The sequence below is a fragment of the Erythrolamprus reginae genome, chromosome 2 (assembly GCF_031021105.1).
Source record: "Erythrolamprus reginae isolate rEryReg1 chromosome 2, rEryReg1.hap1, whole genome shotgun sequence".
Lineage (NCBI taxonomy): Eukaryota > Metazoa > Chordata > Lepidosauria > Squamata > Dipsadidae > Erythrolamprus > Erythrolamprus reginae.
Genome location: NC_091951.1, coordinates 173006490 through 173019369, shown reverse-complemented (window position 1 = coordinate 173019369; position 12880 = coordinate 173006490). Strand labels below are relative to the sequence as shown.

The window sequence follows — 12880 nt, the reverse complement described above, 5'->3', positions numbered from 1 at the left end:
CTCCATCCAAGAAAGAGATATTTTTCTCAATATAGTCAGTAGTTTAATATGTGTCAAAACGTTATATCAGGTCAATGTTTTACATTGGGGGAGTGTTTAGAGTTGAGGGCCTTTCAAGAGATCTCAAGTGATGTAATAATATCATCATAAGAGATAGAGCTAAACATATCCGGACTGTGGTTTCAGAGGCTCGGGAATGGGAGGATGTGACTCATTATTATTTGCAGAAATGCTAGTAAACAGAGTATCATGAATGCACTTAGCAAGAGGCTGCATCTCTGGTAGCAGACTGGAGAAGGCCATATAAAGAGAAAACCACTTTTGTAGAAAATGCCAAATCTGGTGGATGGCTAACGTCATTCAGATGTGTTGCTACCAAACTGAATGAAATCTCTGTGGCTTAATTACACCAGAGTGCATGAGTTAGAAGAATTGCTGAAAGACCAGGAGACGTCAGCTCAGCAGATCCTGGAAGAAGAGATCAAAAGGCACAGAGAAGCCTACAGCAAATATGAGAAGGAGAAGAGCACGGAGATTGAGCTGCTAAACACACGGTAACAGCCCACTTAACTGTTTTTAAACTATCATTGGCTTTAGTCTCGAAGGGGTCAGAGTGCTTCTTGATTTTCTCCCCGTTCATTTCAGATTGGGAGTAATTCCACATGTGCATTTGTCATGGTTTCTCTTTTTCCCTTGCAGTGGCTGAAAAGCCCACTGATCCTATCCAGATACTCAAAGGCAATAATTTATTAAGTGTACATAGCCACTCATCTTCACAAAGGTGCAGTATTACATTAAAATAAGTCTATAAAACTATTAAACCAATTCAACATAAATACAAATATGAATAAGAGGAATGGAGCAGCATCCTACACATAATGCAGCTATCTTGCAAACATCCCTATTGGTAACATTTTTTTATTTTTTTTTACCCCAGATTATGCAGAGATAAGAGTGAGTACTTTTAGATTGCCTATTAAACTTTATGGCTGAATGTAGGAACCCCCCTCCCCACCATTTTAATTTATTTATTAAATTTATATGTTTCCCATCTCACTATCGATGCTGCCCATTTCATTAATCCTAAACTATATCCAATGGTATCTATTTGAATAATCCTAAACTATACAGTTGAGTTTCTCAGTTTGCTACATGTTCATTTCCTCTGGGTACTCATATTTCTGGGGATGGCTGGGAATGTATACTCGAGCAAAGGAAATGGAGTATGAAGTACCACCACCCCTTTAAGAAGAGTGATTTATTTAATTATTTGATGCAACTTAAAACAGTGATTTTCAACCTTTTTTGAGCCGCGGCACATTTTTTATATTTACAAAATCCTGGGGCACACCCCCAACCAAAATGACACAGAATAACACTCTAAGACACTCTCCTCTCTTTTCCCATCCCTGCCTCCTCCCCCCCTTGTGTGTGTGTGTGTGTGTGTGTGTGTATACTCTTGAACCATTTCTCTTTCTCTCTTTCTTGCTTTCTCTCTCTCTCTTGCTGTGTCTCTCTCTCTCTTGCTTCTCTAACTCTCTTTCTCTTTCTCTCTTGCTTTTTCTCTCTCTTTCTCTCTTGCTGTCTTTCTCTCGCTTTCTCTCTCTCTCTCTTGCTTGCTTTCTCTTTCTCTCTTGCTGTCTTTCTCTCGCTTTCTCTCTCTCTCTCTCTCTCTTGCTTTCTTTCTTTCTCTCTCTCCTGCTGTCTTTCTCTCGTTTTCTCTCTCTCTCTTGCTTTCTTTCTCTCTTTCTTGCTGTCTTTCTCTCACTTTCTCTCTCTCTCTCTTGCTGTCTTTCTCTCTTTCTTGCTTTCTCTCTCTTTCTCTCTCCCCCCTCTCTCTCGCTATCTCTCCCTCTTGCTATCTTTCTTTCTCTCTCTCTTTCTTGTACACCATGCCGCAGCAGCAGCATTGGGCAGTAGCCGTGGGGCAGCGGCAGGGTGGTCAGCTGTGAGGTGGAGCTCCGGAAGGGAGGCACCAACGGCAGCAGCTGGATGTGTTGCTAGACGCCATACATGCTGGCGCTGGGCATGGGGCTGGAGCCTCCGTCCCGGCCCAGCTAGCGGGCCAGTGCCAGCATTTACGGCGTCTAGCAACCCATCCAGCCGCCACCGTCGGTGCCTCCCTTCCGGAGCTCCGCCTCACAGCTGACCGCCCTGCCGCCGCCCCACAGCTATTGCCCAATGCTGCTGCTGTGGCATGGTGTACACTGTTGCCAATCGCTCACAGCAGCCGCCCCACAGCTACTTCCTGGTGCCGCTGCTGCTAGCGCCCTCCCGCCGGGCCCCAAAGCTCACCTGCTGCTGCCACCAGGGAAGCTCCAGCCAGGCGGGGCACTGCAGCTGCCGGAAAACTTGGAAGGCACGAAGAAGGAAGCTCAGCTTCCAGTCTCGCAACTTTTTGCTCTTTGCATCCTCAGCAAAAAGTTGCGAGACCGGAAGCTGAGCTTCCTTCTTTGCGGCACACCTGACCATGTCTCGCGGCACACTAGTGTGCTGCAGCACACTGGTTGGGAAACACTGATTTAGAATATCAGAAAGAAAACTAAGATCATGGCACCCGGCCCTCTCAATTCATGGCAAATAGATGGGGAAGAAATAGAGGTAGTGACAGATTTTATTTTCCTGGGCTCCAAGATCACCACAGATGGGCACTGCAGCCAGGAAATTAAAAGATCCTTACTGCTGGGGAAGAAAGCTATGGCAAATCTAGACAGCATACTAAAAAGCAGAGACATCCTCCTCCTAACAAAAGTGCGTATAGTCAAGGCTCTAATTTTCCCAGTTGCAATGTATGGCTGTGAAAGTTGGACCATAAGGAAGGTTGAGCACCCAAGAATTGAGGCCTTTGAACTATGGTGCTAGACAAGATTCCTGCGAGTCCCTTCGACTGCAAGGCAATCAAACCGATCAATTCTAGAGGAGATCAATGACTGCTCTTTAGAAAGCCAGATCCTGAAGATAAAAGCCCCCAAATGAGAAAGAAGGACTCACTGGAGAAGAGCCTAATGCTGGGGAAGATTGAGGGCAAAAGAAGAAGAGGACAACAGAGAATGAAGTGGCTGGATGGAGTCACTGAAGCAGTCGTCATGAATTTAAATGGACTCCAGGGGATTGTAGAAGTCAGAAAGGCCTGGAAGACCATTGTCCATGGGGCCACGATGGGTCGGACACGACTTTGCATCTAACAACAAAGAACATGAGAAAATTATTTTTTCAAAAATTCATCAGCTATTAAGAAACGTGGGTATCTTCAAGAACTGATACATGTTTGTTTTTACTGCTGGCTTCTCATATGTTGCTCCTGGTCAATCAAATTCAGCTGTATCCTAGCAGAACAGATAAACAGCTTTTCCCCCTAGATATTCAATTACCAAACTTCTGCCTTGCCTCCAGGGTTCAGCAACTGGAAGAGGAAAACTGTGAGCTCAAAACCACTGTCCTACGACTGAAATCACAAACGGAGAAACTGGATGAGGTAAGAGAGTTTACAAATGTTTTCTATATATCCCCCTATTCCAAGCCAGTCTGTAGTGTCAGCCTAGCCAGCTTAATTTTTAATTCTCTGGGTGGACTGGTTTATAGGTCAAGACATAACATTGCATTGCAGCAGCAGTGCTGGGGATCAGGCAGTGGAAGCAAAACATATACAAAACAGTTATAAAATATTGGCCTTTAATCCTCCTACATTGATAGGGTAAGCCAAGAATGGTAAAATGAGGCAGAGTTGCTTAGTAGAGTTCTGGGCTTTTAAAAGGTATATGGTTTCAATCTTGCATGTTTGTTTTTAAAGATGTTGTTCACTCAGCAGGACTGCTGCCAGTGGAGCCAACATGTTTGACCAGAAGACCAGGAAAGGGATTTCTGAGTAGAAGCAATCATAGGAGACAAAATAGGTTATCAGAGATACCTTGAGGAAGCAGCACTGAGATATACCATTGTTATCTTTCGTCTGGTCAGCTGTTTGAATTGGCTGCAGCTAACACATAGATTGGCAGTATGGAAACATGGATCCCAGATTCCTGGCTCAGAGCTAATTAAGAACAGTTTGGCATTTCTTACAGAATTTGGGAAACATCAACTTCCTAGGACAGTGACATATGGCACGTGTGCCACAGTTGGCACACAAAGCCAAATCTGAGGGCTCACAAGACGTTTCTCTATGTCATCTCCAGTACGCATGCACATACTGGCCAGATGATTTTCAGCCTTCTTTACGGATAATGATGATGATGATGATGATGATGATGATAATAATAATAATAGTTGTTGTTGTTGTGAGCCGCCCGGAGTCTTTGAAGTCTTTGGCATACAAATCTAATAAATAATAATATTATAATAATAATAATAATAATAATTATTATTATTATTATTATTATTATTATTATTATTATTATTATTATCATCATCATCATCATTATTATTATTTATTAGAGAGGGGCGGTATACAAATCTAATTAATAATAATAATAATATTATTATTATTATTATTATTATTATTATTATTATTATTATTATTATTATTATTATTAAGATTTGTATGCCGCCCCTCTCTGAGGACTCAGATGTCCTGGATGTCCTGTTGGGCCATTTTTTGCTATCCCCAGGCTTCAGGAGGCTTTCCTGAATCCTGGGGAGAGCGAATAAAGGGTTAATCGACCTACTGGAAGTCCGGAGGCTTCAGTGAGGCTTGTGTGCATGCACGGGGGAGCAGTGTGGTGGGTTGTGCGCATACACTGGGGGGGGCAGCATGGGGGTTGTGCCCATGCGTAGGGCAGAGCATTGCATTGTGGGTGTGAGCACACACGTGCAGCCTTTTGGCACCCAAGCCAAAAAAGGTTTGCCATCACTGTCCTAGAACAATATCTGCATGACGGTGCTCTGGGAAGCCAGCTGAACTAATTCACAAACAGTATACATAGGATTATCTATAATACCAAGCTATTTTGCAGAAAACGATTAAAGTAGCATCCACCACTGCTTTATATGGGCATGTGACTTGAGTGCCTGTGAAAAATATAGCTGTGAAGAGCAGATGTTTATGTGGTTCCATATTTGGGGTCTGGTAGCGTTGTGTACTTTGTTTAGTAAATCATAGGCTGAGGTTTATCTGTGGCCAAGAAGGATTTGATAGTAGGGAACTTTCATAAAATGTGTGTCTCTAAAGTTATGTCTGTTCTGTAACTATAATTTGTTTACAGTATCAAATCATCCCCTTTCCTGTATGACTTTACAGCTCTATAGCAATGACTGGCATTCTTTGTGATTGCTGACTTTAACTCTGCTGATTTTGCTGTTACATTGCAAAATAATTCGCTAGGATCAAATCCCACACCATGATAACTTTTTATAGCTTTTGATATTGTTAGAATTGATGCTTTAGATCAGTGATGGTGAACCTAGGCACACATGCCAGAAGTGGCCCCTAGAACCATCTCTCTGGGCACGTGAGCCGTCTGCCCAATTCTTTTCTGGGTTCCAGAACACCATCCAAGTGGTGTTCATATGCATGAGAGCGGCAGAAACTGGAAGACCAGCCACTTCTCTTGCACATGTGCACCAGAAACCAGAAGACCAGGTGGCTGGGGCGCATGTCGGAAATTTGAAAATTATCTTCCTGGTGTGCACATGCGCCACCTGATGGCTGCTCTTTTGGTTTCTGGCACACACGTATGCTCCTGTTTTGGCACTTGGTACGGAAAAGTTTTGCCAACAATGCTATAAATGTTCTAATTAGTAAATTGCCATGCCATGAGGATTAAGAGTTAGTGTAAATGCTGTTGGAAAGGAGTAAGTACCATATAGCCTTGCAAGGGATGAATGTAGTTCAGTCAAAGGAAGGCAAAATGGTTAAGTGTAAAAACATTTCTGTTCACCTTCTTGTATGGAATTGAAAATTGATTGCACCTGGGAATGACTTAAGAAAGTGTGATAAAATTAGAGGCAGTAGTATCAAGAATGAAAGGGTCCTATATAAACAGGATGAATAGAGAAATGAGTAAATAGTATCTTCAGGGGGTTGGAGGAATAATAAAATTGCAAAATATGGGGGGAAAACAAGGGAATAATAAGAAAGTTATGGTTGGACAGTGTTGACAAGAACTTCAAAGAGAAAGAGGCGTACAGTTTAAAGAACAAAAGGCAATATAGCAGTCTTGTTGACATTTAGAAAACAGCTAGCCATTGTCTGTTTTGTTCTGCAGATCCCTAACTAACTTATTTCATGAACTAAAAATGAGAATCCCAGGGCTGAGCAACAGATTGCATGGCTTAGACATGTTTCTCTTCTTGAAGTTCTGAAAAGTTGAACAGACCCGCATTTCAGAAATTTTCCCATGTTGGCAACCTACCTAACCTACCATGATAGTTTTCTCCATGTACATTGTAACTACCATTAAAATTGCTTGCAGTTTGTAACCTCCTTTCCATGTCCATCAGGAGAGGCAGCGAATGTCTGACAGACTAGAAGATACCAGTCTGAGGCTGAAGGATGAAATGGACTTGTATAAAAGGATGATGGATAAACTGAGGCAGAACAGGCTGGAATTTAACAAGGAAAGAGAAGCCACTCAGGAGGTTGGTAACAATTTTGTTGGCATACAACCAGTACATCTTCCGTGTCCCCTCTTGATGCTGATGTTTTACACTAAGATTTAACAAAATCATGCTTTTAATCTAAATTTTAAAATGTAGTTTTGAAATCAGGCCTTGTGTCACTGAGGCAGGAGTGTTAGGAATAATGGCTGGCTAGAAATCATTTTCAAAAATGCATCCCTAAAAACCTCAAAGCCCTTTCAGATATGCTTTAGTGATTATTCCCAGAGGATGGCTTGGTGGTTTCATGGTGATAAATCTGGAAAGTTGAAAATTGAATTGATTTAAATTGAAATTGTTCCTTGTATGGCAACCTTCTTATGTATGTACTCTGCTATGACATTTCTCTAGACATCCTTTAGACTTGGAAAAAGACCGGTAAAATACTGCCCTTGAGTTTTTTCTACCCTTGATTTTTGTGACTATTTTATTTGTCTTGTAATGTCTTTTTCCTGTAATGAAAAACATATTTATAATATTGCCCAGTAGCTGATGTCCTCTCAATGATGTACCATTGTTTAAAAAATACACAAATTCTACCTCTATAAAACTACGGTATAAAAAGCAGATGAAAAAGAATACAAAATTAGTCTGTGTAAAAGCTGCCTGAAGTAATATAAAAACATAAGATTTTATTTAGAGAACAACACAACAGATAAGATAAAAATCAGAAGAAGCCAGCTCAGTGGCAATAAATGGAACTATGCAATAACAACAAAACAGCCATAAAACATTAAACATGTGAAACCTTTACAGTCAAGATTCTTAAAGCAAACCCACCATACGAAAGCACCATGGTACTCAGATAGTCCCTGCAAGCAAGCTAGCTGTGTCCTGTTTTGGAGGTAACTCAATTTTCCAGATCATTTCAATAGCCCGAACAAAAGGTTGCCAGCATAGGAACAACCATTGCAATTTTGTTTCAGGTACAGGTAATTAGTACCATAACTAGTACAGGTAGTCCTTGACTTAGAATCACAATTGAGCCCCACATTTGTTGCTAAATGAGACAGCTGTTAAGTGAGATTTCGTCCCATTTTACAACCTTTCCTGCCACAGTTGTTAAGGGAATCTCTGCAGCTAAGTTAGCAACACAGTTGTTAAGTTGTAAAGAAAGCTGAGGTGGCGCAGTGGGTAGAGTGCAGTACTGCAGGCCACTAAAGCTGAGTACTAGATCTGCAAGTCAGCGGTTCAGATCTCACCACTCGCTCAAGGTTGACTCAGCCTTCCATCCTTCCGAGGTGGGTGAAATGAGGACCCGGATTGTGGGGGCAATATGCTGACTCTGTTAAGAAGTGCCATTGCTAACATGTTGTAAGCCACCCTGAGTCTAAGGAGAAGGGCGGCATAAAATAATCGAATAAATAAATAAGTGAATCTGGCTTCCTCATTGACTTTGCTTGTCACGGAAGATTGACACTACGTAAATATGAATCGCTTGCCCAGCATCCAAATTTTGATCAGGTGACCATGGGATGCTGCAAGTGTGAACAATGGTCAAGCTGCTTTTTCCAGTACCGTCATAGCTTTGAATGATCACTAAATAAACTGTTGTAAGTTGAGGGCTACCTGTATCTCAACAACCCCACCCTCTTTGCCTTTCGCAAGCTCCTTAAAACCCACCTCTGTTGTCAGGCATGGGGGAATTGAAATTTTTCCCTTCCCCCTAGGCTTATAGAATTTATACATGGTATGCTTGTTTGTATGATTGGTCTCTTAAATTGGGGTTTTTTAGATTATTTTTAATATTAGATTTGTTACATTGTCTTCTTTATTGTTGTTAGCCACCCCGAGTCTTCGGAGAGGGGCGGCATACAAATCTAATAGATAGATAGATGGGTGGGTGGGTGGATGGATGGATGGATGGATGGATGGATGGATAGATGGATAGATAGATAGATAAAAATGGTCAGCCCTGAAGCCAAGAATATCCCTGCACTCTTCATGTTCTACATTAGTTTTCAGTTTTAATCAGAGAGCCAGAATTGGCTCTGTGCTCCAGATTATCCTGATCTCTTCCTAGCCACAATGGTTCATTATGCCCTGATTTTTTTTCTGCAGCTCATTGAGGATCTGAGAAAGGAGCTGGAACACCTTCAGTTGTATAAGCTCGACTGTGAGCGTCCCGGTCGAGGAAGAAGCTCTTCCAGCTTGAGTGAATTCAACGCTAAGACGAGAGAAGTGGAAATGGAACATGAAATTAAACGTCTAAAACAGGTCAGGAACCGCTGGAGAAGGAGGAAGCACAACAAACCTTAGGAACCCAAAAGATTTCTCAATTCCCCCCTGAGCTTTTGATTGTCTGCAATTAAAAATACTTCCATTTCTGCCAAAGTTTTCAGCATGTGGATTTTAGTATTCACAAGGCTATAGATAAGACCTGACTGTAACATTTACCTGGGGTTGTGGAGAGTTATCACTCAACATCTTCTGTCAGGGCACAGATTTTTCTCCACCTCTTTTCTGTTTATAAGCTTACAGCTCCTTTAGTTTTACTGTCCCACATGGCTATGAAACTATTGGGATTGCAACTGGGTTTTGTGTTTTGCCAAATAGAGCAAAGCTTTTAGGTGCACTTTATTTCACCTTTGAAACGACAGAGGGACTGCATAAAAGCCATAGGGCTGGATGTGGGGAACCTATTTACATTTTCTATTTAAAATCCTGGTTCTGCTGATTTAATTGAAAAAAAAAACACACAGCACGTTACTGAAATTGAAAAGGATCACTCCCTTTCTATAGCAAAGTTTCAAATCAAGTCCCCCCAAACCCTTACCCCTCCCCACCCGCCCATATTAGAGATGATTGTCAATTTCCCCTATTTTGTCCTCCTTTGCTTAGAGTAATAGGAACAGGAGAGTTCATTTGGGGAAAAGTTGGTATTAGATGTCATTCTGAAGGCAAATAACTACTCCTTTTCCTGCAGCAATAGATAATCTGTTAAAATCAGCAGTTAATTTCCTTGAAAGAGGTGAAGAACTTACATAGACTTCCTTTTCAGAAGAAGCTGGGTAGACCTCCTTTTTGAAAGTTGTGATATTTGTACTTGTAGAGTTAGAGGTGGAGGGGTGGAGAAGGAAAATTAGCAAATGTTTGTGTGAAGTATCCTTCAGGTGCTAAGTAAATGGCTCCTACTTTGCCTTGTGCATCTGTGCAAAGGCATTCCAAATCAGTCTTCCAGTCTGTTCTTGCAGCTTTCTTGGCAAGCTTTTAGAAGTGATTTGTGCTTGCCTGCTTTTTAAGGTAGAGAGCAATGGGACAATTTGTCATGGCCAATTTGTCACGGCCAACTCATTAGGGCCAATTCGCCACAGGACAGCTCAACAATTCAATGTAATTATTTAAAATTTATTTATTTTAAATCATTTTAATTTTTGTCATCTACATTTCTTTCGGCATCCTTTCTTTTAACGTTTTTAGTCCACCATTTCTTTGATATTAGTGTAACTCTTGACCTGTGGCGAGTTGGCCATGTGAGTTGTCTGTGGTGAGTTGTCGTAGACCCAGAGAGGGACTGGCCCAAGATTACCAACTAGCTTGTGTGGCTCAGGCTGGGCTAGAACTCCCTGTAACCAGGTGCCTTAATCCCTTAATTCTTTCCTTACTCTCTCGACAGGAGAATCAAAAACTCCGTGACCAGAACGATGACCTCAATGGGCAAATCCTTAGCCTCAGCCTTTATGAAGCCAAGAACCTTTTCGCAACACAGACAAAAGCCCAGTCACTGGCAGCTGAGATTGACTCTGCCTCCAGGGACGAGGTAAAGCTGTAAAGGTCTTTGCAGCTAATTAAATGATTGGGCTGGCCAAATATCTCTCAGCAATCAACTTGGCTAAAGCCTAACTTGGTGGGGGAAATCTGACATTTGAAAATCATGGTTTAGAAGTGCCACATTTGCTTTGGGATACTTTATTGGGTTTAGCTGGGATGACATCACCATACAGAGGCATCAAAATTGGCTAAAATTCTTGACATTTTAAAAATTTCTCTTTTGTGATACTTTTATACACCAAACTTATTTTTCATTGAAAATTGTTTCTGTGCACCACTACAGGAACTCTTTAGGAGACTTTCCTGAATCTTAGGACTTCCAGACCTGGGCTGCAGAAATCTGTATGACCACTGGATGGCAGTAAAGAGAGACACAAATGTATTGACAATGTAGAATTAGATACCATCAGGTCCTGTTATCCTTCAACCAGTCTCCTCTCCCCCTTCCCTCCCCCCAGTATTTCATTTCAAGTCTCAATTGATTAGGCTCACAGCATTTTGATTTAGCTTTCTATCCTTTTGTGCAGCAGCCCCATCACACATTCAGGAAGTTATTCTTAGTGCCTTTGTTTTTGTTTTTTAAATCTAGTGCAAGTAAATCTTGAGCAAAAGTTATGAGATTTGTTATCAGATACTGTAATTTGAAGATGTAACTGGCAACTGTGTATTTAGAGAGTATAAATAGTGTTTGCCCTAGCTATTCTATATGGAAATATGGGTATATGGAAAGCAATGTTATCAAATGCAAGTTTCTCATTTTGAAAAAAGTGAATGGTCTTTGGCATGATTCAGACTTATTTTTTAACTCTGCCTTAGTTGTTACTCAGTGTGCTGAGATAGGTGACCAGCAGGAATAATAGGTGAGATCTTGGAGAGGAGCAGAGCTCAGGTTGAGCATCATGGTAACCAATGCAGCTTTTGGAGCCGAGATGTAATATGAGGTGCTGTAAACTGGGAATGCATATATCTACTGCACCCCTGCAATCTGCACCAGATGAAGCTCGGCACTCTTCAAAGACAACCCCAACGTGGAGTATGTTGCAGTAGTTCAATCTAGAAATGACTAGGGCAGTAGCGACTGTAAGCAATATCTGCAGATATGGGTGCAATTGTCACACAAGACAAAGTGAACAAAGGCCAAAACCTCCCCCTTGACAAATGTGTGCACCAACCCCTAATACAGTGATCCCTCTGTTATCGCGAGGGTTCCGTTCCAAGACCCCTCGCGATAATCGATTTTTCGCGATGTAGGGTTGCGGAAGTGAAAACACCATCTGCGCATGCGCACCCTTTTTTCTATGGCCGCGCATGCGTAGATGGTGGAGTTTGCGTTCCCCGCCGCCCACGCAAAGGGGAAACCCCGATTCGGCTCCTCGCTGCTGCTGCTGCGCTACCGAGCAGATCAGCTGCTGGGCGGCCAAAGGAACCTTCCCTGGGTCTTCCCCCTCTTGCTGGCGGGCGGGCGAGTGGCGGGCATCAGCGAGGAGCCGGGGTTTCCCCTTTGCGTGGGCGGCCGGGAAGACCCAGGTTGGGGGTTCGGGGGGGGTGCTGGGAAGCCCCCCAGGCCGGCTGCGACCTTTTAAAACAGCCGCACCGCTTCCCAGCTGAGTCCTGAAGCCAAACGCGGAAGTGGGGTTTTTTTAATTATTTTTTTTTTTTAAATCGCGATATAGCGTTTCGCGAAGGTCGAGATCGCGAAACTTGAGGGATCACTGTAGTTCAAAGGCAGTGGCTAGTGGCAAAATTCTAGCAGTTGTCCAAAAGACTTAGAGGACATTAGGGTGGTTTTCCTCCTTGAGAAGACAGATGACTAAGTCTATATCCATCTTACATGCCCAAGAATTGAGATTCATACCAAAGTATACATTGATTCTTAGTGACTTCCAATAAAGAGCATAAATTGCTGTATTTTTCAGAGTATAAGACACACTGGAGTATAAGACACACCTTAGCTTTTGGGAAGGAAATAGGGGAAAAATAATCGGCCTGCCAGATATTTATCTGGCAAGTCTTTAATCTGGTCAGCTTCATCATTTATTTATTTATTGGATTTGTATGCCGCCCCTCTCCATAGGCTCGTATTAGTTTGCTGGTTTTGAGTGCATGTGCTAGCTTTTTATCCCCTGGTTTGGGATACAAAACAGTTTCTAAAGCAATTCACTTCTCTGTCTCTTCAGAGAGAAAAACAATTGGAAAAACAGACAAAGGGAAGATCACTTCACTTGTTAGCACCTGGTTAGGGCTGAAAAAAGGTGGAAAATCACTTGCTTGGAACAGGGATGATCACTGTTAGCACCTATTCAGGGCTGAAAAAAGACTCAGCTGATTGTTGGAGGGAGCAGCAATGGAAAAAGCAGGCAAAGGGAAGATGGAAAAAAGCAGGCAAAGCATGGAAGATCACCTCATTAAGGCTGAAAAAAGCTTAGTAAAAACTATCTTTGGAGTATAAGATGTACCCAAATTTTCAGCCTCGGGGGGGAGGGGGGGAGAAGGTGCAACTGGGCACAAGGACTGGGTG

General features: G+C 42.2%; 1 protein-coding gene across 1 annotated transcript in view; it reads left to right on the top strand.

Moving 5' to 3' along the window:
- RAB11FIP4 (RAB11 family interacting protein 4) overlaps positions 1-12880 on the top strand; it is a 74249-nt gene that overhangs the window by 53718 nt on the left and 7651 nt on the right. Inside the window, exons 8-12 of the mRNA XM_070740459.1 lie at positions 414-554; positions 3394-3475; positions 6436-6573; positions 8653-8808; positions 10208-10351. Of these exons, the coding sequence (XP_070596560.1) occupies positions 414-554; positions 3394-3475; positions 6436-6573; positions 8653-8808; positions 10208-10351 (661 nt within the window). The remainder of the gene's footprint in view (positions 1-413; positions 555-3393; positions 3476-6435; positions 6574-8652; positions 8809-10207; positions 10352-12880) is intronic.